General features: G+C 43.3%; 2 protein-coding genes and 1 long non-coding RNA gene across 6 annotated transcripts in view; 1 reads left to right on the forward strand and 2 right to left on the reverse strand.

The window, feature by feature from the left end:
- LOC126997589 (serine proteinase stubble-like) overlaps window positions 1–18,610 on the forward strand; it is a 19,163-nt gene extending 553 nt beyond the window's left edge. Inside the window, exons 2-15 of one of the 4 annotated variants that reach the window (XM_050858759.1) lie at window positions 1,561–1,784; window positions 7,062–7,741; window positions 7,858–7,967; window positions 8,269–8,372; window positions 8,692–8,831; window positions 9,043–9,093; window positions 10,716–11,099; window positions 11,327–11,470; window positions 11,614–11,693; window positions 12,263–12,351; window positions 13,883–14,000; window positions 14,320–14,458; window positions 14,711–14,850; window positions 17,510–18,610. In XM_050858759.1, coding sequence (XP_050714716.1) covers window positions 7,063–7,741; window positions 7,858–7,967; window positions 8,269–8,372; window positions 8,692–8,831; window positions 9,043–9,093; window positions 10,716–11,099; window positions 11,327–11,470; window positions 11,614–11,693; window positions 12,263–12,351; window positions 13,883–14,000; window positions 14,320–14,458; window positions 14,711–14,850; window positions 17,510–17,680 — 2,349 coding nt within the window. In that variant the 5' untranslated portion in view covers window positions 1,561–1,784; window position 7,062 and the 3' untranslated portion in view covers window positions 17,681–18,610. Of the gene's footprint in view, window positions 1–1,560; window positions 1,785–2,624; window positions 2,952–7,061; window positions 7,742–7,857; window positions 7,968–8,268; window positions 8,373–8,691; window positions 8,832–9,042; window positions 9,094–10,715; window positions 11,100–11,326; window positions 11,471–11,613; window positions 11,694–12,262; window positions 12,352–13,882; window positions 14,001–14,319; window positions 14,459–14,710; window positions 14,851–17,509 lie in introns of those variants that run through there. The other 3 variants (XM_050858758.1, XM_050858760.1, XM_050858761.1) reach the window with 3 other exon arrangements.
- LOC126997593 (uncharacterized) overlaps window positions 1–20,049 on the reverse strand; it is a 25,410-nt gene extending 5,361 nt beyond the window's left edge. The window contains exons 1-2 of the long non-coding RNA XR_007752212.1: window positions 19,754–20,049; window positions 204–377 (exon numbers count right to left, since the gene is read on the reverse strand). This is a non-coding gene — a long non-coding RNA (uncharacterized LOC126997593). The remainder of the gene's footprint in view (window positions 1–203; window positions 378–19,753) is intronic.
- Window positions 20,050–20,577: 528 nt separating this feature from the next.
- Window positions 20,578–27,125, reverse strand: LOC126997758 (facilitated trehalose transporter Tret1-like). The gene is made up of 4 exons (XM_050858994.1): window positions 26,735–27,125; window positions 23,013–23,216; window positions 22,731–22,869; window positions 20,578–22,401 (listed from the first exon to the last, which is right to left on the reverse strand). Exons 2-4 carry the CDS (start codon window positions 23,202–23,204, stop codon window positions 21,191–21,193), a joined length of 1,542 nt encoding a protein of 513 aa, XP_050714951.1. The 5' UTR covers window positions 23,205–23,216; window positions 26,735–27,125; the 3' UTR covers window positions 20,578–21,190.
- Between the last annotated feature and the right edge of the window lie 415 nt (window positions 27,126–27,540).

The following is a 27,540-nucleotide window of genomic DNA, read 5'->3' on the forward strand; positions in this document are numbered from 1 at the left end:
TATTATCCTTGTCCCCTGTTGAGGTAATGTGCAACACTAATCTTATCAATCAGTCGAGGTAAAGGTAAAGATGTTGCACTTGTCCTGTGTCCAAAGCCATATTACAGGTCTAATTTACCGACCAATTAGCTCAATTTAGTTAGAAACGAGTAATAATCGGCAGCTCTACAGATACTGGTACAATCAAGAGAGATGACTAATACCTGCTGAGGAGACTTGCCCACGGCCAGCGCTGCGTCCTGTCACACACACTACACAACACTGGCTGGGTTCGCGGTCGTCGGGAGGTGGTTCATGATGATTCAAAGTCTCAGTAACGCCTTGTCCACAAGCTTCTCTATAATTCTTGTTTTATTTCTTCTATATCAACTGAGGCTCTGAAATAAATCGCTCAGGTTACCCACATATTATCCTATATTTTTCAAAGGGTAAAAAACTAACGAAAAAGAGGCTATAAACGGATCATTGAAATGTAAATAGCATCTAAAACTAAACAATAGGTTAGTAGCGGTTGAGTCTAGGTAAAAGGTGATGGTGGTTATAAAATAAAACACCTTCTGCATCAGGAACAAAATTACTCCATTTGTTATCAGTGTGTGTGTGTGTGTGTGTGTGTGTGTGTCAGCGCGTTGCCAACACGTGGGCGTAGGTAGGCGGTGCGGCGTGCCCTCAAATAAGGTTCCGGAAACAACCAGTTCGGAATGGAAACTCCTGAAGGGCTGAGGATACACACACACACACACACACACACACACAGAGAGAGAGAGAGAGAATATTGAGTCACGTACACAAAATAATGCACTTCACCAGCGATAATAATTCACTGTGGTACTCTCTCTCTCTCTCTCAGGGGGCTCCAAATTCCAGTCACGTTCACAATAGTCATAGTCCTGCGTCGATACCAATCCCATCTTTACCTAATATCATGGATAGACTCTCCTACATTCGCTTCAAGACTGAGTTGACACATATCTTTTGGGAGCTTCATTTATGCACAAACTTTAAGCACTCCATTTTTTTCAACTTCCAAATTTATTATCATACATCATTGCTGTGTGTGTGTGTTTGTGTGTGTGTGTGTGTGTGTGTAAGTTTGTTGCCCTTGAATAAGTTACACACAATACGCCCTCACAGCTGGCCCCGCTTGTCGCGATATCCATAAACAATACATTCTTTCATGTTTGTTTCCTTTCCTTACTTTCCAACCACGAAAATACCTGCACCACTCATACACCTTCAACCCTCAAAGAAAAAACTCTACGGGTCATAGAAGAGGTGTCAAGCTGGGTGGATGGTGATGTATAGCTTCAGTGACTTTGGGTGCTCGCTATACGTATAAGTATTTGCACGTAACAACACTTCTGACTTCCTCTTCTCCCCTAACACCTGTGTGGCTGTACACGTGTCATACACCTGTACAGTACTGTTAGTTAAGACTTCCTCTTTCTTTTGTATACCTCGTCTCACCGCTTGACATTCTATCCCGGGGACTCCCACCGAGTACTCTTGCTCTGAATGTGTCAATCTTTTAAGTTTTAACCTGTCCATCCTTGTCCTCAGCGTGACCGCCTCATCTGTGGCTCACCAATGTATATCTTCGCCGCCCTGCCAAACAAACAGACGTCGCAGAGCCTTGCTGAGCTACCTTGGCGACAAAGCTGCTTGTGTGGAGGTCCTGACGGAAGATGAAAGGAAGGGAAAAAGCCAAGATAAATACAAACAGGAAGAAGCGTTCGTCCCCTTTTCGGAGGCTCAAACACCTGTGTATGTTAATGCCTCAGCAGGTGTGTATTGTGGCGACCCCGCGTTTTTTTCCTATTTTTATGTGCACCGCAAAGCACCAATACTCTCTTTGGGGGCCTGTTGGAAGGCGAACTTTATTTTACTTGACTACCGCGGTAACGACTCTTGCCTGGTCTAGCCCCCCCCAGTGCTCCTCTTGACCGATGTCGCTAAGGTTGGCTGAAGGCTTAGGGTTTATATAACGCGACAGGTTGTTGTGCAAGAGGGTCGCTGGAACATTCACCTCGATCATCGGCATTTCCCCCCGGCAGTAATTAATCGTCTATCTACCTATCGAATCTTCTCTTATTTCCCCGCATACCAATTCACGGCCATTGATCCTCTCCCTGTTCATGCAATGTATTCTATTTTTGTCTGCATATCCATCCAAACAGATTCTCTCTTTTTCTACACATATATCGATTCAACTCCCGTCTACCTAACCAATGTGCTTGAAAGTGGTAATTTTTCCCGTAAATTCATAGAGCCCCCCAAAAACTTCTTAAAGGCAGACACTTTTACTATGCCACGTTATTATGCTCCCAAGAGAAGGCAAAAATGACAGAGAAATTTTACTGCTTATAGTTTGGCATAAGAAAAACAAGCATCGGGATGCAGCCTCGCTATGTCAAACAACTATTCCCCTTGAACCTCAAAATTTGGGTCGACATTGTTTCCCTTTGTTATGTTCCTCTGTAACACTCGCGCACACCGCCCACACAGCTGCAATTGTACCGACATCACCTGTTTGGCGTTGTCTTCCTCGCCCGTACAGCCAACGCAACACTTTTCATGCCCAAAGCCGCCTGCATGACGCCCGCCCACACACACACACACACACACACACACACACACCGGTTTTCTCTCCCGCTCATTCCAGCCCCGCTCACAATGTACCGAACCACTGTCGCTAGCGGGCTCCAGCGAGGGTGATCCGTTTAGGCTGCTGTCCTCGTGTGTGTGCTTGTGCAAGTGTGCAAAAACTAGCTGTAGAGTGTACGGGTATATAAAGATTAAGGATATAGGCTTACACTAACGAAATGCAGCGTATATGACTTCAAGATCAGGTTATTTTTGGGTGATTTGAGTTATTTTAAGCTAGTAGGTTAAACAAGAGCATCTCCGTACATGACCCTAAGAAGAGGAACGTATATACACAACGGTACAACGTAAGTAATATTGGCTACACTAATTTAAGACCGTATTTTTAAACATATCAACGCCTCACTTCCCTTGTTTGAGATGCCTCTCCTAGAAGTTGCCGCGGGGCTTTTCATGGACTGTTTTATGATGCTGGTGATAGTTTTACACGACTTCTGCATCTTGAACGGGTTAATCAGCCCCTTGAAAACCCGTTAATCTTCTCAGTTGCCTTGGGAATTGAGTCGCAATGGGAGACCGATATGTTTAAGACTGTGGACGACCTAAGTTGTTTACATCAGATCACAGGGGAACGAACCTCACACTCAAGGGGATTAATACTCCTGCCACCACACTGCTTCTTGTGCGAGTGCCGTTGCCCTGGCGTCCCCGGCCCTAATAAGGTAATGCTAACCCCGCTGAGAGGTAGGAAGGGGAAAGGACGCGTTTGTTTGGTTACGAATTTGTTAACGGACCTTGAAGACTATTACCAGAAGCTCCCGGCTCCCATTACAACTCCTATCTATTTGTATTGGCGTATATTTAACTTCAGCTCCTATTCCCAAACGTTTCTGTCTCTCATTATACTCGTAATTATTTGTATTAACGTATCTTGAACTTCAGCTTGTATTCTCGAACGTTCCTGGCTCTCATTATACTCGTAGCAGTGGTGTGGAATCCTTGCAAAACTATCAAGAGGGTTAGAGAATCACCTATGAGAATCCCAATAGCATCCTCTATCAAACCCTGTTCAAATGGGTGTTACAGGACTCTCATTACCTCCGCCAACGGATTTGGAAAGAGGTTATATTTTCGGTCCGGTCAGTATATGTTCATTTATTAATTTGTTTGTTCGTTAACAGTCTCCTGTGCACAATTTTGCGGATATCTCAACCAATTTTTCAGGGAAGCTTCGTGTCCGTCCAGAATATAACCCATTATTTTTTTTTGTCAAAGGTCAAAGGTCAAGGTCGCACAAAACGTCAGATTGGCCATAACTTCGGTTCTCGTCATCGTAGAAGCTTCAGACTTGGTTCATATTTTAGCTCATGGAAAGACGCACCTTGCATGGCCTTGACCTTGACCTCGAAAAGTTCGCCCTGGGTCAACGTTAAAAAAAAAAAAAAAAAAAAAAAAAAAAAACCACATCAAATCTCGAAACAAATGCTTCCATATGATGCACATTGCATGGCCTTGACCTTGACCTCGAAAAGTTCGCCCAAGGTCAAATTTTCCAAAAACAAAAAAGAATTTCATCAAATGTCGAAAAAATGCTTCCATATGATGCATAGGATCCCAGTTGATGCCCATACCAATATTCAGGATGATCTTTGGCGGAGGTGTGCACTCTCCGAGTGCTATGCGTCTAGTTATAACTATTTTCAGGGGCCAAAGAAAGATGAGTTTACATGAGTGTTTTCCCGTTCATGGCGTAAAATCCTTGCCAAACAATCAATAAGGTCTGAGAATTACCCATGAGAATCCAAACAACCTCTATCAGACTCCTCAAATAAGTGCATTAGGGCGATCTAACGTTTGAGGACACGAGGCTTAACCTGGCAAGTCTCCCCGCCCCAGTGCCGTTACCCTGCCATCCCCCGTATAAGGTAGTGACTCCCACGTGTAAGATGCGCTGGGCAAGAGATGAGTTTGCTTGTTTTTTTTTACGGTAAAGAAAGCAGCTCAAGGGCAACACTACAAATAAAGCTCGCTAATCACTGCTCCTATGAAGAGTGTAGAGATGGATGGACAAAAGAGAGAAGGGCATGTGTGGGCGTAATGTGGAGTGGGTCACAAAGGCACACACATACACGTACGTACAACAAAAGAATAAGGTCGTAGGTAACAAATGAACCAATGACCTCCCTTTCTAGTACACAGCCTGTCATATACTTGTACCAGCCCTTGTTACATGCATCTCACTATATTTTGGCTATGACTCATTTTTCTACCTCTTCTAAGCCCATCCTTCTCCTTAAAAAAATACTGACCTTTCTCTAGCTCTGTTCCTCCTTATTCCAACCTACAACATTTAACATTCCACTCACTCCCTTTTTACCCCTGTTCTAATCCTATCCTTTATATCTTGGCTCTCTCTCACTTTTCTGCCTCCGATAGCCGCTCTTTCTCCCTAAAAACATTGACCTTCCTCTAGCTCGGTTCCCCTTTATTCCTGTTACAACATTCAATTAACAATCCCTTCCCTCCGTTTTCACCCATATTCTAAGCTATCCTTTAAGCTAACCTAAGCGCTTCCCCTCCCCTATAAAAAAAACTCCCTACCCCATGACGAGCTCTCCCTAACACTTGTTTTTTATAGTATGATGTATGGTAGCACTGTGTCCTGATCTCTGTTTGGAATTCATCTACAGCTGTGTACTCTTATCCCGTTTCACGCCTCTACCTCCCCCCCCCCTCTCTCTCTCTCTCTGACACACTAGCCGGGGAAAAATATAAGACAAGATACCGTAAACCTGAAGAAAAAAAATAATATAGCCTACCATTTCTCGTCCGCCCACACACGAGAGAGAGAGAGAGAGAGAGAGAGAGAAAGTGAGTAATGCAACCCCACCCTTCTCTCTCCCTCTCTCTCTCTCTCTGTTTAAGGATGCGTGTTGGCGGGTCTGGGTTCCAAAAATGATCCCTGAACCGTTAAGTTGACCCGCCTTCACCTAGTCCTACTTACCTGTTCGTTTCAAGTTCGCCCACGTGACCCATTTCCCTCCCTGTGCAAGCTACAATTAGTCTGGCGTGAGCATCTTTTTTTTCTTCTTTCTCTTTCTCTTGCTACCCTATAATTAACCTCTCCCATCTCGTTTTTTATTATTTATTTCTCTTTCTCTTACTATCTCACTATCTACTTATCTATATATTATGTCTATTTATCTATCTACACGCCCACAGTGCTATACTATTACCCTGAATTATGTAATACCATGACTACTGCACACACAAAAAAAGGAGAGAGAGAGAGAGAGAGAGAGAGAGAGAGAGAGAGAGAGAGAGAGAGAGAGAGAGAGAGAGAGAGAATTCTTCCAACGGTATCACTTGAATAAAACCAGTTAGAATGATCACCCACGCTGTATCTACATTACAAGGGAGGACAAAACAACACGTGACGTCACTCAGTGTATTCCTCGCTCTCACTTGCACGTTATCAAGAGAATTATCATACAAGCTACCTACACAATACCTAAAAGACCTCATGCACCGACCTATTTATTATCTATCATCTTACACTAGGCTAAATTATTCTGGGCTTCCATGACGTACGCGAATCCTAATTTCATACCAGTCTCCTGAAATTAACCCGTCCTCTGCGATTGGCATGGATTTTGCCTTCACTGGTAGCCTATTAACACATACTCCCAGGTCTTTCTGTGCCTCTGTGGTGGATAGTGGAGTGTTTCCCATGTGGTATTGGTATGCTGGATTTCCCCTCCTAATTTGCATGGCTTTACATTTTTTCTTCATTGAATTGTAGGAGACACTTTTTGCTCCATTCGTGTAGCTTGGTGATGTCTTCTGGTAGGAAATCCGCAGTCACGGCGTTAATAAGGAGCATTCTACTCGTATCATATCTCGGTTTGAGAGGCTATCAAAAGGAAGTTCTTGAAAATATCACACGTTCACAATCATTCATGTGCTTGGAATGGCCTCGTCTTGAATGGCAATGTAAAAAATATCGTTTTCTTTCTTGATTACGAAAAAAAGTCACCATGTTTTTGTTTCTTCTCTCAAGGATAAAACGTCACCATGCCTATTGTTTTCCCTTGAAGGTAAAATGGCAGCTCCTCCCTTCTCCTTTGTTGTTTTACTTGCAACAATAAACTATCAATCAATCAATCAATCAATCAATCAGCGTGGCTTCTGTTTTCTCTTAGGATTAAATGTCCGTTTTTTTTTTTAATATAATTCCTCCATGTAACTTGGAATGCCTTTACAGTGCTTAGAAAACTCATGCCATAGTACGTTCATAAGGCTTTAACTATTCACTGGCAGACTATTACACTGGCTACCTCGTTATCATATTGAAACATGTCTTTGGTAGTGATGGACTCATATCGCAAGAAAACGCATTAGTAGAGTTTCCCTTTCTCCCTTAATCTAATCTTTCTTTCTCTCTCTAATCCGGACAGAATGTTGTCGACTCACTTATCCCTCGTTATTCTGTTTCTGCCCCTCCTGGCGCTGCGGGGAGCCCACTGCCTCGACCCCGACGTCCATGCAAGCCAAGAGTCAATGCAAGAGACGAAACATGAGAGACAGCAGGACGTGAAGGAGGCTGTGAAGGAAAAATTTGCAGAAGATGAAATTATGGAAGACTCCGTAGAGTATTTCCAAGATGGAGATGAGGAGGGTGAGCTGACTGAGCGTGCAGACAGTACGAGGCAAGGGAGGGAGGGATGGAAACTTGCAGACGGGAAGAAGGAAGCAAAGAACCGCAGAGTTAAAAATAAGAGCACTGAGAGGAAAACCGCTGCGAGTCGTAGTGGCGGTGTTGAGAAAGGGAGCAAAGGGGAAAAAGGCTTCAATATTATGGATATACTGAGACGCAATGAAGACCCCAAGATAACGAAGAAAAAGAAACCAGCAGGAAAGTCTGACAAGAACGGAAAAGGGAAGAGAAAAGGCCCACCGCGGCGGAAAGAAAATAAGGAAAAAGTAAAGGTGGATGATGACGATGTACCTAAAGGTAACCGAAGGAAAGGCAACGTCGGAGGCAAATACAAGAAAATAGGAGGCGGCATGATGGTACAAGACGATATCCAGAATACCATCGTGACTTCAAAGAACAACCCCGTATTCTCCTTCTCAAGTAAGTACTATTGTTATTAGTAGTAGTATTATCATTATTGTTGTTGTTAGTTTTTGGGATTTTCATTATTACTTCTATTATTATCATTATTATCATTCTCATTATTATCTTCACAGACTACATGCTCGCTGGCTGTGGACAGACCTACATGGTGACCAAGTCTTCGAACTTCCTCTTTACTACTGACGGTGGAAAATTCTCAAGAAACTGCCGCACAAATTTCCAAGTAAGCTCAGTGATAATCTGGCTTCCTCCTTATCCCCTATACCCGAAACTTTATTATAATCAAGATAATTCTCCATGGTTAACCAGTAACTATTTTCCTCTATTAAAGTCTCTTCACTACCTTTGGACAAATTTTTACTCCCACATTAACCAGTAACTTTTTTCTTTTACTTCATGTACTGTTTCCTTCTTTAACAGTTTGCTAAGTTTCAATATGCACATGCCTGCCCTCCAAACAAAGTGAAAGGAGAATGAATAATGCCATAAAAAGTCCTGCTCTTCATCTCTCGCCCCTCCCCCAGAGCCCCAGACACACAACCATCAAGTTCTACTGCCCCGTGTTCAGCCTCACCCAGAAGAAGTGCAAGAGGGAAAGTCTGCTGCTGAGTGAGAGCAGACAAATCAAGTGAGTGTGTCATACCAGCTTCATCTTTCTTTCTTCTCTTGCTGTCACTGATGAAAGATATCGGCTCTTATGAAGCATATTTGAAAGCTGCTCGGAACTTTATTAAATCACGAGGTATTAAAATCACAACGACCATACATCACTCAAGTTTACACATCCTTTCAGTTTTCTTTTTTACCTGTTTCCTCTTGTGAACTACATAAAATATCGTATTCTGAGGTATAGAAATAAGTCAAATAACAGTAAACGAAGCATATAGGACCAATGTGCCACTCAAGTTTACACATTCTCTTTTCCCCTTCTTAACTTCTTTTACCAGGTGGCAGTTCTGCAAGACTGACGTGGTGGACATCATGACCTACAGCAACTATCTCATGGTGCACCACAGGAGGAGGAGGCTGTCACGCAAGAAGTGTCCGGGGGCGTTCCTGTGTGAAGTGTCTCTCGGTCATCATTTTGGTAAGGGACGCTGCCGGTCCAATAGGAGAGTTTTAAGGGTCGTATTATTAAACCCTTTACCAGACACACATATTTCACAAGGCTTTTGTAGGAGTCAGGCGCAATGATAGTAATAATAATAAGAACAATAGCAACAATAGTAATAACAATATGCTTAAACTCACACAAACAAAACACACACATGTATACCAATTTTCCCTGTCCTCGCCAGAACCCATCACTGAGAAGCCGCCCCCGCCGAAACCCACGACCCATCCTCCAGGTACGTAAAAAACAAAAATAATAATAACATCATTCTGTCTGTCTTCCTCTATGAGTGCCAAACAAAAAGGTTTCTGTATTATTTTGTGTTCTCTATTATCTTGTTTCTGCTTGGCTACAGTCCAAGGTAAGGGACCCACTCCAAAAGCCTGCTTGTTCTTCGGGCCTAATATTAATGCCTGATATTATGTTTGTGAATATTTTTGTGAATAATTTGATAATAACAGACAGAAAGCTGATGGGATGGCAGTTTGGAAAATGTTTGAGGTGCTTTTGATAAATTAAGATGGTGCCCACCCTTTTCATTCATTTCAATTTTTTTAAACATTTAACAAAAAACTTTGATAGGTACATTTCCATAGCAATATCTCCATTGTCTTTTATAAGACCAGCATTAGTACCACCTTCCCTGGGAGCTTTCTGTCTTTCATCAGTTGTAAGTGCTTTAACCAAGTATTTATTTATCCCTCTTCACACACACACACACACACACACACACACACACTCTCAGTTTCCATAGAGCAGTGGACTAAGGCTTCTGCCCTGGCAGACTGCCGCTTGTCAGTCTGAGGTTGGAGCCACGCTCAGGCTGAAAGATTTTTCAGGTGACGAGGAACGGTTATTGTCCCACCTTGAGCAAGATGGACATTGTGGCATGCAAGGTGCCAGCAGTACCCATAGATCGGCTAAAGAGAAATCTGCCCTAAGATACTGGCAGGCAATTACAAGTCCAGCACACAATCAGGCGGTCGTAAAATTTACACGCGCACGTACCCATACGGCATACGCACAAACACTTTTCAAAATTATTTTTAAGATACAACAGTACGTACTTGACGGGATTCATTTACTTGTTTATTTAGCAATTTATATTCCATGGAGCAGCGGACCATCCCCCTTTCTCAGAGGGGGACAGTACCCTCTCTTATCAGCAAAAAATTAGTGGCTTGCACGACTCAATTTCAGTCAGCCGGGTGACAGGCAAAGGTGGCATCCACTGAACTAGGAAACGGTGTGTGTGTGTGTGTGTGTGTGTGTGTGTGTGTGTGTGAGAGAGAGAGAGAGAGAGAGAGAGAGAGAGAGAGAGAGAGAGAGAGATCTACTAGTCTGAAAATGGTCTAGCTGAGGGCATCTTGGTGGCCTTTGCTAATGGAGCGCGTTGATTCAAATAAAAATTGACATCACTAGCATTTGAGATTTTAACATGACTCGACGAATCCCTTTAAGGTGAGTATGGCACGCGGCACCACCCACATCTTAGCTTCAATGTGCCACTTATCAATTCACTGACTGTAACCTGGCTTGGGATACTGCCATTGCAACCTTTCTCTTCCGCATTTTCCGACTTCCCCGCACTCATTATTACTTTTTCGTTTGCGTTCACTGACTAGAAATGATAAATGTGTGTGATTCCTCCCTCGTTCTTCACCTCCTGTTCATCAACCATCCCCTCCCTCTTCCTTTCTTTTGTATTCCTTCTAGATTAACTGAAAATCAAGGAGTCCACTTTTTCTCCTCCCTCCCGCTCTCCCTCTTCCCGTTCTTCCGTTCATGCCTTTTCCTCTCCCAGCGTCCGAGTGAATTTTTTTTTTGTCTCATCATAATATTCTTAAACGACGACAGGTCCGTATCCTCCTCCGTCTACGACCGCTACGACGGTCCCAACTACAACTACCACAACCACGCATCCTCCTCCACCACCGACGACGACTACAACCACAACCACGTATCCTCCTCCACCACCAACGACGACTACAACAACCACAACCAGTACGACAACGGAGGCTACAAGTACGGTACCATCTACCACCACCACAACATCACCACCATCAACAACGACGACAACCACCACCACCTCCACCACCACAACCTCACCACCACCACCAACAACAACGACGACAACCACCACCACAACCTCACCATCACCACCACCAACAACGACGACAACCACCACCACAACCACCCCATCAACAACATCCCCATCACCACCACCAACAACAACGACAAGTACGACATCAACGCAGACTTCGACTTTGACCATGACTACTAATACAGACAACCATCACTCACACCACATACTGAGGAATCCCCTGTCAGGAGCCCCAGTCTAACCTTTCCCTTATCCCCCCCGCAGAGTCTACCACCCCTACGAAGGCTACACAGCTGCCCATGTACACTGAAGAAGCCCTTGTCAGTAACCCCGGGCTAATCGTTCCTTCCTCTCCCCCCCACAGGGCCCACCACCATTACACACCGGCCTCATCCGCCAGGCCCTATCTATACTCCTCAGCCGCCAGGCCCTATCTATACTCCTCAGCCGCCTGCCCCTCCCGTTCAACCTAAACCTCCAGCACCTATCGGACAAAGACCAATATGTTGTGAGTGCTGGGCGGGGATGGATTGGGGTTGATTTGCGGGTTTAGGTGAGAGAGTGAGTGAGTTACAAATATATGGAAGCTGTATGTCTCCTGAAGGTGTGTGGATGAATAACCTGCCTCCCTTCTCTCTCACTCCCTCTCAGATGGATGCAGCCCCTTCAACATTGCTGTTACCAGGATCGTCGGTGGAGTAGAAGCGGGCAGGGGCGAGTTTCCATTCCAGGTATGTCAGCGAGTGTGGTCCAGGACAGAGCCATAGAATAGGAGAGCTATGCCAGTTTCATCACCGGTGCAGTGCTACATCCAAAAGAGCTGTGCGAAATCCAAATCATGCTAATTCAATGTTTTTTTTGTGTGTGTGTTTGTGTGTGTGTGATCTAGGAACTTCTTTGAGATCCTGACAACACTTAGAATAAAAAATAAAAACACTATCGTATCAACATCAATTTGAATTTTGCACAGATCTTTTGATATCAACACAGCGCCTATGATCAAGTCCGCCAAACTCTCCTATGCTATGGCTCTGGTCCGGGTACATACCGATTCACTACCTACCATACATTACCCATGACATTACCTACCACTTATAACCTACTGCATGCTACCAACCTTCTCTCCATTCTAAATCTATCTCCACCACTGTCACCATATTTCATCTTTCTTCCTCTATTTTGTCCATACGTGATTTTATTTCCTTAATTCTCTTTCCCTCTAAACACCCTCAGTTCCTTCCATCACATTATTCATCTCCTCTTCCTTTTTTTTTACCCTCTCATTTCCTGCATCTTACAGGTACGCCTCAACATCGGTGGAACCATGTGCTCAGGAAGTCTTATTACAACCGACACTGTTCTCACCGCAGCTCACTGCTATGGTAATGGGTAAGTAGACTGTGCTAATCCCTCCACTTCCTTACTATCACTATCCTCATCTTCTCCTTCATCGTCATCATCACCATTATTAATCCTACTATTACCATCCTCATCCTCTTCCTCTCCCTCCTCCTAAGCATGCTCTTGGTCCTCAAAAGAATTCACTGTGCCAAGGACCTGGGTGTCAAAATTGCGTCAAACCTCAGCTTATCACAGCAATGCATTAACGCAGCTAACAAAGCAAACATAATGCTGGGCTTCATTGATAGAAACTTCTCATTCAAGAATAAAGATGTAATACTTCCACTGTACAAGAGTTTAGTCAGACCCCATTTGGAATATGTGGTACAGTTTTGGGCTCCCCACCATTGCAAAATTAGGCACACACTGTCAGCCCTCATGTACACACACTCCCCTACCCCTTACAACACTCTTATCCCATGCAAGCCTACAAGGGGCACGGGCAAGGGATATTGGTTAAATGACACTCTCATAAGCAGGTCTGGGTGCGAGAGGCATTTAGGGGTCTTAGTGAGCTCTGATCTCTGTCCAAGGGCACAATGCATTCAAGCTAGAAATCGAGCAAACAGGGTACTGGGATTTATTTCAAGGAGCGTAAGCAACAGAAGCACCGGTCTTCCTCAAACTATATTTAGCATTAGTAAGACCTCATCTTGACTATGCGGTTCAGTTCTGGTCACCTTACTATAGAATGGATATCAAAATGTTAGAATCGGTGCAGAGGAGGATGACTAAGATGATTCGGGGGTTGAAAAACTTGCCATACGAGGAAAGACTCAAACAGTTAAACTTGCATTCTCTAGAAAGGTGAAGGGTGAGTGGAGACATGATTGAGGTTTATAAATTGATGAAGGGCTTTAATAAGGGGGATATTCATAAGGTTTTGTTGGTAAGAGAACCAGGTAGGACACATAGTAATGGGTTTAAACTGGATAAATTCAGATTCAACAAGAACATAGGCAAAAATTGGTTTGCTAACAGAGTGGTGGATGAGTGGAATAGGCTTAGCAGTCATGTGGTGAGTGCCAATACAATTGTCACATTCAAAAATAGATTAGATAAATTCATGGACAGTGATATTAAGTGAGGTTAGATACACGGGAGCTTAGGTTCAAAGGAGCTGCCTCGTACAGGCCTACCAGCCTCCTGCAGACTCCTACGTTCTTATGTTCTTATATGTAGCTGTACCTCCTACAGTAGCAGCCAATAAAAAAATTAGCACTCACACTTTCCCCATCCTATATTGACATTGAGGTTAACAATTATTCTTCACTGTGTCTGATAAAAGTAATAAATTAACTAATCTAAGTGTATGCAAATAGTGAAATAAATGTTGATTTCTTACACTTTATGTAGTATATCTAATTTCATTTTTATGGCTATATCAGTTAACCAATTCACACTTAGTCCAGACTTTCCAGTGGAGTTCCCAAGATGTGTGCTCCCCCAGAATACACCTACACACTACACCCACAGCACATTGACACACACACCTATAAATTTTTCTTCTAATTTTTAGGTTCAGGCGAACTGATGTGATAGTTGGGGACCACGACATGTACGAAAATGAGCCATACAGCCAGACAATAAAAGCCATCAATGTCGTCACGCACGAGCGTTTTGACAGCTCATCTATGGTAGGTAAAGTGCATTGATGGCATCCTTGCACTAGGCAGCAAAACTCTCAGTCAATCAACCACTGGGGTCATGTGGCGTGGGGTGCATGGACTCGTCACCCTACAATGCCAAACCCAGGGGTCCCTCTGGGCAAGTCCCCACGCAGGCCCCCTAACTTATCTAAAGTACCCCATGGCAGGATCTATCAACTTTCATGTGTATGTGTATGTGTATGTGTGTGTGTGTGTGTGTGTGTTTTCTTTAGTAGCTAGTATAGTGCTGGTTTACCCTACTCTGTATACCTCATATCTCAGCCAGACATTTTCTCACTTTTTACAGGACAATGACATCGCCCTCCTCTTTTTGGAGCGCCCCGTGCAGTTCAGTCAGTACATTGCTCCCATCTGTCTCTCCACTCGTGATGACACCTTTGTAGATGAGGTGGCAATATCATCAGGCTGGGGCCATACGCATTATGGTGAGCCTTAGAGGATTATAAACTCTCTCTCCCTCTCTCTCTCATGCAGATCCCAAATAAGAAACAATATGGTTTTGTTTCATAATAATCTGATTTACCATATCACTATTTTCCTTGGATGTCAGCGAGTTTTTTTGTTACATTACACAATTGACTGGCTGGAAGACCTCGAATATACAGGTAAACTAATCCCCACCCCTCTCTTTCCCTCTCTCTACCTGCCTACCTGTCTCTATCTATCTATGTGAGCAGCGGGTCAAGTATCTAACAAGCTGCAAAAGGTGGCATTGGGTACCATCACCAACGAGGAGTGTCAGAAGTTGTATGCGTCGAAGTATGACATCACTGAAAATATGCTGTGCACCTACACAGAGGCAAAGGATGCCTGCCAGGTGAGGTCGAGGGTCATGCGATGCAGCCCAAAGGTATATGAAGCATTATTCACTGTCAAATTTATTCTCATCCTCTTCATCAAGGGTAAATGAATGGTTCCTCACTATCATACTCATTATCAACGGTATATGAATTGCTAATCATCATCATACTTATCATCAACAAAGACATCTGCAGATATTGAAAAGCTGTGGATATCTGCTGCCCCCCTTAGAAACCTTTCTGTTTTATTTTTTTGAGTTCTGCCTATAGGTTCTCTGCCAAAACCACTCTTCCTTGTGTATGGGAAAAAAAATCATAATCAGTGTTTTATGGACTATATCTATCCATCTATGTATCGTGTGTGTGTGTGTGTGTGTGTGTGTGTGTGTGTGTGTGTGTGTGTTTACTTATTTGTAGTCTACCGGGCCCGAGCTAAGCTCTAATAGTCCCATCTCCATATCTACATTCATCCAGCCTTTCCTGCATTTGTTGGGCACTGCTCGCCTCCACCACCTCTTCCCACAGGCTGTTCCATGTGTTAACACTTCTATGTGGAAAGCTATACTTTTTCAAGTCACTCAAATTTGTATTAGGCCTCCCCTTTCTCTTCTTTTTTCTAGTGTTGGTAGGTCCATTTCCTTTAATCATTCTTCATATGTCAATCCCTCCAGCCCTGGAACAATTTTTGTTGCCATCCTTTGTATTCTTTCTAGTTTCTTTATGTGTTTCTTCTTATGGGGAGACCACACCGCCTCCGCATATTCCAATTTTGGTTTTATCATAGCATTTATTAACTTTTTCATCATATCCTTGTCCATGTAGTGGAATGCTAATCCTATATTTCTCACCATATTATACGTATCACCGAATATCCGATTGTGTGCGTGTGTGTATTTACCTAGTTGTATTTACCTAGTTGTGACATACGGGAAAAGATTTACGTTCGCGCTGTCCTGTCTCCATATCCTCTCTTATCCAGCTTTTCCTTAAAATCATGAATGTTTCTTGCACAAACCACCTCCTCCTCCAGTCCATTCCACAGTTCAATGCTTCTGTTTGGGAAGCTAAACTTTTTCACATCTCGCCTACACGTGGTCGCCCTCAACTTCTTTCCATGTCCTCTCGTTTCTCTCGCTCCACACACACAGGTCCTCTCTGTCCAGATTTTCCACCCCGCACGCCATCCTATACACCACTATCAGGTCTCTTCTTTCTCTTCTTCTCTCCAGGGTTGTGAGCCCCATGCCATTGAGTCTCCCCTCGTAAGTCTGATCCCTAAGTTCCGGTACCATCTTAGTTGCCGCTCTCTGTACTCTTTCCAGCTTTCTTATGTTCTTTTCGTGAGGAGACCAGACCACTGCTGCACACTCCAACCTTGGCCTTATCATTGTAACTATTATTTTCTTCATCATCTCTTCATCCAAATACACAAATGCTGTCCTTATGTTCCTCAGCAAATTCATAGTTTGTCCCGTTATCCTGTTGATGTGTTTGTCCGGTGACATGTTCTCGGAGATAGTCACTCCCAAATCTTTTTCTTCCACTCCTCTGCATATTATCTCACTTCCCATCTTATAATCATATTCACATCTTCTGCCACTCCTACCAAACTGTGTGTGTGTGTGTGTGTGTGTGTGTGTGTGTGTGTGTGTGTGTGTGTGTGTGTCAGTCCATATATATTTATGTAAGCTTAGAAACATGTCTTGTATATGGGTACTGAAACATCATGAACATGCATTGAGTGCTAAAGATCATTTATACAGCTCTCATTAAATGCATCCTTCAGAATGCATTTCTTGTTTTTTACAAGTAGTCAACCAGATACAGCATTCTCGTAAGGGTACTTTGGGCGTTATATGGGGATCGTCTTCAGTAAGATAGAATTTCCAGTATGTTGACCTTGCTTGAGCCCCACAGTAAGCACTGTCGTGGTTACTGCGATGAAGGTGAGCAGGATGGTGGTGTGCTTTGCAGTGTATGGCAAACCACAAGCCCTTTGGCTAGCAACAAAAGTGCTCAAGAAAACCTGCAGAACTCGTTAATATACGCAGGCTACCCTGTAAATATTTAGAACTGTGAATATTCAATCTGCAGATGTCAAGGTATGATTGCATTCATTATCATATTGATTTTGTAACAAAGGCCAAGTTACATGTTCACAGTGACTATCTTAAACAAGTGATAAACTAAGTAAAAATATATAGGAGAGTGATATATTTATCTGATGGACAGCCCCATGATGTTTACCCAGCTCTGTATGTACTTTGTTTCAAGTGAGATTCCATGGATGGGTCAATGAGTGTGTAAATGACAGTTTCTTAATGATAGGTATCATTACCTCACTTATGGCCACAGCAAGAATACAAACATGACCTTGATTTACAGTGACATTTACAGACCTGTATACAATGTCTTTTTATAGTCTAATTTACATTCAAATATGCGTGTTATGCACCTATACAGGTGCTATGCGCATTAATGATCAAGATCAAGATTCTTTCGTAGAATTCCACTTAATGTATTTTAGAGTATACTGCTAAGTGTCATTTACACTGCCATTTACAGCCATTAACAGTTACAATCATTAACAGTTCACTTTCCAGTGGAATCAAAGTCTTGTTGACAATTCCAGGTCCATTTATAATGCCATTTCTCTTGTCTCTCTTCTGGGTGCAGGGCGACAGTGGTGGACCCCTGGTGAGGAAGACAAAAGATGGCAAGTGGGTCCAGGTCGGCCTCACCAGCTTTGGCTACAGGTGTGCCTATAAGGATTCCCCAGGTGTCTTCTCCAATGTAGCCAACTACGTGGATTGGATCCAACGGAATTTGAGGGGCCTCCACTGCTAACTACCATCTTTGTTAGTTTTTTCAAGACATGTTAAATGTGCATGTTACTTTTCATGTACTTTTGTGTTGTATTTTTTTTATCATAATATATGAATTGGAGAGGGAGTACGAGTGAGCAGCACGGGCCAAGCCAAGAGTCATATATCAGAGCAGCTAGGTACTATACAGAAAGGTATGCCTTTGCTAACAGGCTGGCACCAAGCACCATGGCTCCTCAAGAAAGCCCAACAGCACTATGGACTGCAAACAGGAAAAAATAATACATAATTTGTTTGATAATTATTTTTTTAATTACTTCAATTTCCTCTTTCATGGATCATGCAGTGTAAACTTGTAAAACGTTTGTTGCATGAAATGTTTTAGTTGGTGAATTATGATTTGTTACCTCATCAAATACATACATGTTCCACATATCTTAAGAAACTACTAGTCTATGCTTCCTTGGAGGCTGGGAAGCACAACATTAGAAGCCTTTATGTTGTACCTTACCACTTTAATTTGTTTAAATATCTCCAAAATTTGTATCAAAATTTTTAAATATAATTTCACTCATGTCATGCTCAAATACGTGAGTTCTACATATGAATTACTTCCTGTTTTTTAGTGTAATGTCATCTATCAATACCAACCAACCTTCTTTTCTATAGTAACTCTCCTAACTATATACTTCAATAAAACTTTTTTGTCTTTATAACTAAATAAAGGTTTGTCTTTTGCTCCCTTAATTTCTCTAACTGTAGTCATTCCTAGGCCAACTTTCCAATTGTTGTTTACTCCTGTTCTCCACTCATTTGTACAAAGTTAATCATGTGTTCTAATATAGGCTACCCTAACTTGATCCTCTGATGTACTTAGGCCTTTAATCACACCATCAGTAAGAATATTCCTTAAATATTAAACTTTTTACTTCTCAATAAGTATGTCTGTACCCCTTAAGCATATATATTAAGAAAGTAAAGTAAAGGATGGAGGGAAGGAAGGAAAGGTGGAAAGATAGAAGAAATAAAGGAGAGGGGAGGAATGGAAGAAAAGTAAGTTGGGGAAGGAAAGGAAAGGGAAATAATGAGGAAAGGAGGGAAGGCAGAAAAGCCAACATAACACCAATTTACAGGAAAGGTGACAGACAGAATACATGCACTTAATTATCGCCCTGTGAGCTTAATGTCAGTTTCCTACAAGCTACTAGAAACAAATCCTGATGAACCAAATCCTAAGGAGACAACTCAAATCTTAAGCAACCAAATCCCAGGGAGAGAACTCAAATCTTAAGCAACCAAATCCAAGGGAGAGAAACCAAATCCCAAGCAACCAAATCCAAGGGAGAAACCATATCCCAAGCAACCAAATCCTAGGGAGAGAAACCGAATCCTAAGCAACCAAATCCTAGGGAGAGAAACCAAACCCCAAGCAACCAAATCCTAGGGAGAGAAACCGAATCCTAAGCAACCAAATCCTAGGGAGAGAAACCAAATCCCAAGCAACCAAATCCAAGGGAGAGAAACCGAGTCCTAAGCAACCAAATCCTAGGGAGAGAAACCAAATCCCAAGCAACCAAATCCTAGGGAGAGAAACCGAATCCCAAGCAACCAAATCTTAGGGAGAGAAACTGAATCCCAAGCAACCAAATCCTAGGGAGAGAAACCGAATCCCAAGCAACCAAATCCAAGGGAGAGAAACTGGATCCCAAGCAACCAAATCCTAGGGAGAGAAACCGAATCCCAAGCAACCAAATCTTAGGGAGAGAAACCGAATCCCAAGCAACCAAATCCTAGGGAGAGAAACCGAATCCCAAGCAACCAAATCCTAGGGAGAGAAACCGAATCCCAAGCAACCAAATCCTAGGTAGAGAACCGAATCCCAAGCAACCAAATCCTAGGTAGAGAACCGAATCCCAAGCAACCAAATCCTAGGTAGAGAACCGAATCCCAAGCAACCAAATCCTAGATAGAGAACCAAATCCCAAGCAACCAAATCCTAGATAGAGAACCGAATCCCAAGCATGGGTGCAGTTGTAGTTGTGGTAGTATCTCCTAAATTTACGGACAAATATAGAACTAAACTAAAAACACTTACCACGATCCAATGAGGCATACGTATGTACTTCTTCCTCTTCTTCTGGGGCGTATTCCTTCCCTCCATCGGTGACAGTGACAGAGTGACACAGCCTTGACCAGTGACCGCGGAGAGGCGCCATGAGCGGCCCCAACATCAAGCAGGGACTCCCCCTAATTGGACTCCCCCTAGCCAATCCAGTCCCTCGCCGACCGGATGGGCAATGACAGTTTGAATCAGTTTGAAATCCGGCGTGTGTGGTGCCGCTCTTTATAGTTGATCTATGGGTACTGCCAAGATAAAGGTGGTAGGTGAACGTAGGCAAGGGCGCAGTGTGACCCCCAAAGTGGCAAGGCCTGCTGATCAGGAGAACGTGTTTGGACTGGATAAGTTTCTGGTTCGAGATGACACCCACATTCACCCCAACAAGGTATGTACGACTTTAAATTATGGTTGAGTTACTTAGGTTGGGGGTCCGAGAAGTGGGCGTTGCCTCATGCACCCGCTAGCATTTATTCGGTTCACATTTAATATACCTGCCTGTGAAGCATTTCGGGGGTACCCAGTGTGGTGAGTAATTTTCAAGACTACTTGCCACCTTGCTTAACGCCATTTTAAATTGTAATAGTCTCCGTTTTGTTGTGGAGTTTATAAGGATTGTCGTGCTCTCTCTCTCTCTCTCACTCTCTCGGGTTAACTCACCTTGTTATCTCACCTGGTGGCCTTTCCTTCTCGTCGTAGGTTTCAGGATGACGATGCAGAAGGAAGCTTAATTTAGCCTACTTATGCTTTAATTTTACCATTCACTAACTAAACAAGTGCATTAAAAATACGATGGCTGGAAAACGGCATCATCTCCAGCTTCTTTATTTTCAAATTCGTATAACTTTTTATCAGGGCAATCAAACTTTTTTTAAGACAGTGGTTAAGACAATGTAATTCACCTGGCACTCACTCAATATATGCCTAACTTACATTTAACTAGCATCAAGCATGAAACCAATACTGCATTTTTTTTTCTGCGATGCATTCTGGGTTGTCTGAGTGATCTTGCTTACCTATATCCCTGTGGTCTCCGTATATTGCCAGTACGTTTTCTTTGGTTTCGAAATTGTTCATTATGGTAAATTTGGGCAAGGTTTTTTCCTTACATTCCTATTCCGCCTTACTAAATTATCTGCCTTCTGCATTGTCCATTTTTTTCGGTAATCTTCATTCTGATATACTAGCTGCTGTTCCGTGCCCATTCTTTCCATTTATCCTCCAAGTTTGCATTTGATATTTTTCTTTTATAATATGATAGTTGGTCTTCAGGACAGCAAGTGGGTAATCTTTGGCCACTCGGCGGTGACTGAAAAATCGTAGCTGTGGCGGCGGGTAGGACTCGAGGGAACCTGTTGGTCATCATTTCTCTTGATTACCGAAGCGTTGACAGATGAGGGCATATGAAGGGCGGGATTACTCGTTGTGGCGAGTAGCCCGTCTTTGAATTTCGGTGATCTGTTCAAGAGTTTTTCCTCGTGTCTCTGGAATCGTTGAGACTACAATCATGATCAAGGTGAGGTTGCATACAGAAAACAGCCAGAACGCCCCGTGAGGCCCCAACGCCACCACGATGTACGGGTAAGTTTGGAGGGCAAGAAAAGCACCCACGAAAAACGTCGTGTAGAGGATGGGCACCACACTGGAGCGGACTGACGTAGGGAACAGCTCGCTCCGGAGCAGACCGATCACAGGAGACGCGGAGAAGAATGCGTAGGTTGTGAGGCAGAGAAGAGGGACCCATTCCAGATGCTGGATGTATTGACTATTTTCTTGATCGAAGAAGAAGCAGCCTAAGATGGCCATAGACACGGCACTTATTAAGCAGGTAACAGTAAATAGAGGCCTGCGGTCGATGCGATCTATTACGAAGCCGAAACAAAACGTACCAGCGATCTTGGTGATGCACACGGCGATGGCAGCGAGATAAGAGCTCATTTCGACACGTGCTGTGTTCATAATGATCACGATGTACGCTGGGATGACGCTGGAGCCGTTGAAGTGCATGAGGAACAGAACCACGGACATGATGATCACGTAGCGAAGGATGGCGGGCTCACGCAGCTGTCTTAGCTGCAGAGACACACTCGTATCCTTAGATGGGTTTTGCAACTGATTGATAATAGCATCCAATTCCTTTTCTGTATCGTAACTGTGTCCCCTGAAGAAGGTGAGTGACCGACGAGCGTCGTCAGTCCTGCCTCGAGTGGCCGACCAGCGAGGAGAGTTAGGCAATAACAAAAACCCAATGAAAGGCAAGATTGTGTTCATGAGAGCGGCGGTCAGCGCCACCTGGCGCCAGCTAAGAGGTGAAGTGCCCAACGAGAAGATGAACAAACTACCCATTTGACGGCTGAGATCCATAGCGGCGATCAGCCGACCTCGCACAGAGCTGTGAGCCAACTCTGCCACATAGGTAGTAGACGAGCTGGTCATGAGACTGAGGGCAAGGCCTTGAGACAGGCGGGCAGCAAGGACCATCCAGACTGACGGCGCGAGGACAAGAGTCACCCAAGAGGCGAAAGATAGCGGAAGCGCAATGAGGAGCGTCACTCGCTGGCCCAGACGCACCATCGGCATGCTGGCCAGGAAGGAGCCCACCATGGCTCCGAGGTAGATCACACTCCCTGCAAGTAAAGCAAGAAATATCAGTCTCTCTCTCTCTCTCTCTCTCTCTCTCTCTCTCTCTTACCTGAAAAGCTCAGCTTCACATAGGCATGCTGCAGCTGTAAAACACTGGATGTAAATATGTAAAGAAAACTAATATACAACTGTAGCTACAAATAAATGTTCAAGTGTTCTCTCTTCATCTCTATCTATCTATCTTTCTCCACCTCCTCTTCCTCTTCCTCCTCCTCCTTCTTATTTTTTTTTCTTCGACTCGATACATTGATTTAAACAAATTGGGTTATGATGAGAGTAGACTCCTCCACCACTGCGTTCTTCGTGCACCCACCAAACAAAGCTGCCTGGGTCGTGCTGAAAATGAGATCATCGGACGTTTCGTCGAGTAGCTGCGGCAGCGTCACTCCAGGATAGGAAAAGATGGCGCCAATGTCCACCTGTGCCAGGGCCGCCATCCCCGTACCCAGCACCTGCAAGAAATATGTGAAAAAAAATGTATATAGATAGACATGTAATCGGAAATAGCCGTGGAAGAACAGTTATTCTTCATTAAATATTCCACAAGATAATTTACTAAAGTTTGATATTACCACAACAAATTAAATCCCTCTACCTGTGGAAGCAGAGCAGGCGAAACAGAGTTCACAGGCTTCGACTTAGATGGCATTAAACAGGCAGTCACCCTCTCCTGTTCCTCTTGTTTGTCATTTGTCTTGCTTTCTTTTATCGCTGCATCCTTGTCTTGTGTGAGCGACGCGTGCGTGTCCTTCTCCAAAGCCTCGAAGCCCTGTATTTTCTCCTTCATGCTGGTGGCCACCTGTGAAAGGGGCATCAGTTAGCCAGGGCAACGACCTACACTCACATCCATCCACAAGCATAACATTCACATCCTGGTAACACACAGGCATCAAAACCCACTTCATCTAAAGTCGTGTCAACAAGGCATGAGTAGTGGGCACCCTCACCCCACACCTGAAAAGTGGATCATGCAATAGTGCAGCGTGATTTCAGCTATTGAGGTGAACTCTGTTGTGCCCATCTACATCTTGGGTGTGCCCTAGGGCCTAGTCGGCCACATAAAATTGTCTCACACGTTCAGATGTGGTACTCTCCATTCTATTATTTATATTCGATAATGTTTTAAAAAATAAATTTGTTGACCGGTTCGTCATTGCAAACACTAGTAAAGATATTTGCGGTGTAGTGCAACTGAACGAAATGCAGAGACAAGCGAGGCGAGGTGGAGCAGGGGTGTCAAATGTAGGGTGAAGTCAATTGAATAATTCACACGCCCACTGACTCAAAGGTTGTCACCCCCGCCCAGCCATCCAGCCCGCCACAGCATCTCCAGTATTATCCAGCACGTAGGCTACCATCTTCATAGAAAACCACCACCATTAACACTATCAATACCATAATTAGCACCACCATCATCATCATCATATTTATAATTTTCCTCCTTCTCCTCCTCCTTCATCATCTGCTTCTTCTTCTTCTTCTTCTTCTTCTTCTTCTTCTTCTTCTTCTTCTTCTTCATTAGTTTTGGCCCCATGGCGAGGAGAGCAGCTTCCATTCAGACACACTTTCTACGAACTCAATAGGCGTCCTTCTCAGTCCTCTCACGAAAGGAAGACATTAGAAAAAGAAGATGGACTTCGTATAAATACCAGGCAGTTGTCAGCCCTCATTACAACCTTATTACTCAACGTATGCCCCCAACTTTACATTTACCATCGCGACACAAAAAAAATCGCAGTCCGTCTTCCCCCCCAATGTGCCTTCTTTACACAGCTATAGCCATCCCCTGTAAACAACACCCACATTTCATCATTAAGCAAAACACACTGCTTCGAAAATACCTAAGAGCACACACACTTCCACATGTATCCTTAGTTGTATAATCACACTCTGTACTGCCTGGGGGTTGGGATGGCATGCTCCTCCCTTCTCCTTTGTTGTTTACTTGCAACAATAAACTATCAATCAATCAATCAGTCACATGCGTATATAAAAGAAAATGTAAAATTGTATGTTCGTCGCTTCACTTGCACGGATAAATAGCGTGGTGTCTTTCTATAGGACAAAATAACAATTGAAATGGACATGAAAATTGGACTGATCAAGGGAAACGAGACACACCCTAGCAACACCATACTCGCCACCACCATCACCTCCATCACCATCATGACCACCATCGTGTCCTACATCACCACCACCACCATCAATCGTCGCTCAGTCAGACGGTGCGGCCTCTCCTCTCCCCACCAAGACGATGCCACTCTGATAAACTGTTTGAGATTTATGACTCTCTCTCTCTCTCTCTCTCTCTCTCTCTCTCTCTCTCTCTCTCTGATGTGCACTTTCACTCTGCCTTCACCTATACCTATTTATTTATTTGTATTTGTCTCTCTTTAATTTTGTTCTTACTCTTTACTTTGTTCTTTTTCTGTATACTTTCTCTCTTCTTATTTACTTTTTATTTTTCTTTGTTTTTGTCTTCTAATATATAGTTTGTCTGATTTTGGTGCTTAACTTTACCGTTAGAAGATAGGGAACCAACACAGTCCTTGATGTCACGAGCTATTAATACATTGCTCCTGTTCCATTAGGTTTAGGTGTTTAACTGAAGGAAAGAACATTACGTTTTGCATTTGCTTAGGTATATGTGGTGTTTCTTTTTGTTGTTGTTGTTTAAGTCATTCGATACCTGGACCTCGTTTTTCTGATTAGTGATTTTTCATAACGATATCCTAATGATTGAGCTTATCCGTCCATGGCTAAGTACACACACACACACACACACACACACACACACACACTGTCTGCTTTCCATTTGGCGGGCGACACAATGCCGAGAAAATAAATCACTGTAGACCACTTGTAGTAAACACCCGCCAGCCAGCATGTCTCCTCACCCCTTTTACAACCTGGCCGAGTTTGAGGTTAGTGAACTGGGTGCGCGTCAGGATACGTCGGTCTTTGTGAAGCTGCGGGACAAGGGGACGATGGGAAGGGAAGGTGGAGGGGACGTGTCGGGCAGGAAGGGCAGGCAGGTCAGCTGTTGTGGCGGGGAAGATCAGGAGGAGGGGGGGAGGAGGAGGAAAAGGAACAAATGTAGTGGAGAGGATGACTGTGATTCGTTGTTTGCTTCGTTAGATAGAGAATCGGAAAAGTGAGACAAGGTAAAAATGTTCGCGCTGGTCATGGGGGCGAAGATAACAGAAAGGAACAGTGCAAAGCGAGATTTTTCTAATGTTTTTGTTCCGTCTTAGAGATGAGAAAGATATGTGAAAGAGAGGATAAAAGGATAAGGTATTTCCAAGCCACAGCCATTATGCAAGTAGATGGGTGACCAAGTTGTCAGAAAAAAGAAATGAGTAAAGTAATGAAAACCATTTGCAGTTGGGATGTGGAAGGGAAGAGTGAGGAGATAGCCTACCGCATATTATCCAAAGCATATAGGCCTACATCATACAACGAAACAAGGAATAGTTTTCATTGTCTGTTACGAGATTAAAAGTCAAGGGCCACTGCATCAGAATAATCTGCCTTCAACTTTTCTATCTCTCTCTCTTTAAATCCACCTCCCCCCCCCCCCCCCCCTCAAGGCACACACACAGTTCGTTTATCCTCAGTTTGAGTAGAATGTGGAGTGTGCCTCCAAATTAAACTGTTTCTCTTATTGACATAAATAAGTTCAAAGCAAAAGCAAATGTTCACCTTAACTCATTATGCATTGTTTTGATCCCCCTCCCCCCTCCCTTTTTTTTTCTATTCCTACTTGTCTCTTTTATCTTTCCTACCCATGTCTGCTCATCGAGGGGACTCTGTGTGGGTATATATATTTATTTATTTTCCCTCGATGCCCTTTCACGGATCTCAGAATTATCAATAACAATAATAATAATAATGATAATGATAATAATAATAATAACAATAATAATAATAATAATAATAATAATAATAATAATAATAATAATAATAATAATAATACCACTACTATGTCATTCAGTGCTTTAAATATAATGTCCAGTCTATGAAGTTTCCTTGGAATTTATCGATCGACACAGGATTCTAACTTTCTCCACGCACTGTTAATTCCTTTTTACTACCCCATATGTAAGACATCTGAGAAGTGTTCACTCGAATTTTACCACTGTACATTATCGCTTAAAAGTGAATGGACGATGTGGTGTTGGGATGAAGTTTCCTTCCAGTTAGCCGAGCAGTACAATGCTCTAACTTTCTCCACGCACCATCAAGGTTACCCTGAGCCTCCTATGTCAAATATAGTATTTAATTCACTAAAAGTAAACCACTTATTCGATTTCTTACTCAACGGTGAATTGAAGCTGTGTTATTCGGATGCTTCTCTGCGAGCCCGGCGTCTTCGTGTAGTACAGCGGGAAGACACCAACACCTACAGCAGTGTCAATGAGAAGACTGGTGCCTCCCCTCCATAGCATGCCTGACCGCCCCGTTCCTGCTGACCCTCGCCTCCTTCCCCGGCCACCCAGGCCCTCCCTGCCCAGCAGCTCCGCCCGTCGTGTTGCCATTTAGTGTTGGCGAAACAATAGTGCCCACAAGGATGCGTAAGCAAGTTTTGAACTTTATTGTCGAATTATAACTTCAAAACTGACTTGCGATGATGTAAATATTGTAAAAACGATGCAAGCGATGGGAAACTTCATCCTAATCCAAGAAGATTGGGTTAGCCAATGTGTGGGCTACAATAAAATTCTATTTATAGTACAACTTTCACTATGAGTGGGACATCTCGTTGGAAAGGGACAGTTCGTTGCCCCAGCCTTGGGCGTAGAGAAGATACACAATTATTGTGCGAAGGGCGGCGTTTGGCTTTAAGACTACGGCCTTGTCAATGGAACAGCTAAAACATGCTTGGATGCACACCATCTAAATTAAGTGCTCCAAACTGTATATATAATGTTTGATTGATCTATACTCGATGTGAGTATGGAACAAGATGTGAAGGATTATTTTATGCTGTGCTTGAAGGGGGACACTTGAGGCCTTTGATTAGAGATAAATTCTATACACAACACATTCCCCAAACAAACGCAACAAAATCAGGAGTGTACAAATCTACCTTAATCATCTAATATTTTCGCTTACAATTAAAT

Source organism: Eriocheir sinensis, chromosome 12 (genome assembly GCF_024679095.1).
Source record: "Eriocheir sinensis breed Jianghai 21 chromosome 12, ASM2467909v1, whole genome shotgun sequence".
In the NCBI taxonomy this organism is placed as follows: domain Eukaryota; kingdom Metazoa; phylum Arthropoda; class Malacostraca; order Decapoda; family Varunidae; genus Eriocheir; species Eriocheir sinensis.

Excerpts from the sequence above, each read along its gene's own strand:
- LOC126997758 (XM_050858994.1), bottom strand. The coding sequence starts at position 23,204 with ATGAAGGAGAAAATACAGGGCTTCGAGGCTTTGGAGAAGGACACGCAC. Across the intron at positions 22,870-23,012 it reads CGCCTGCTCTGCTTCCACAG|GTGCTGGGTACGGGGATGGC; the intron begins GTAGAGGGATTT and ends TATTTCTTGCAG. Across the intron at positions 22,402-22,730 it reads GACCCAGGCAGCTTTGTTTG|GGAGTGTGATCTACCTCGGA; the intron begins GTGGGTGCACGA and ends CTTTACTTGCAG.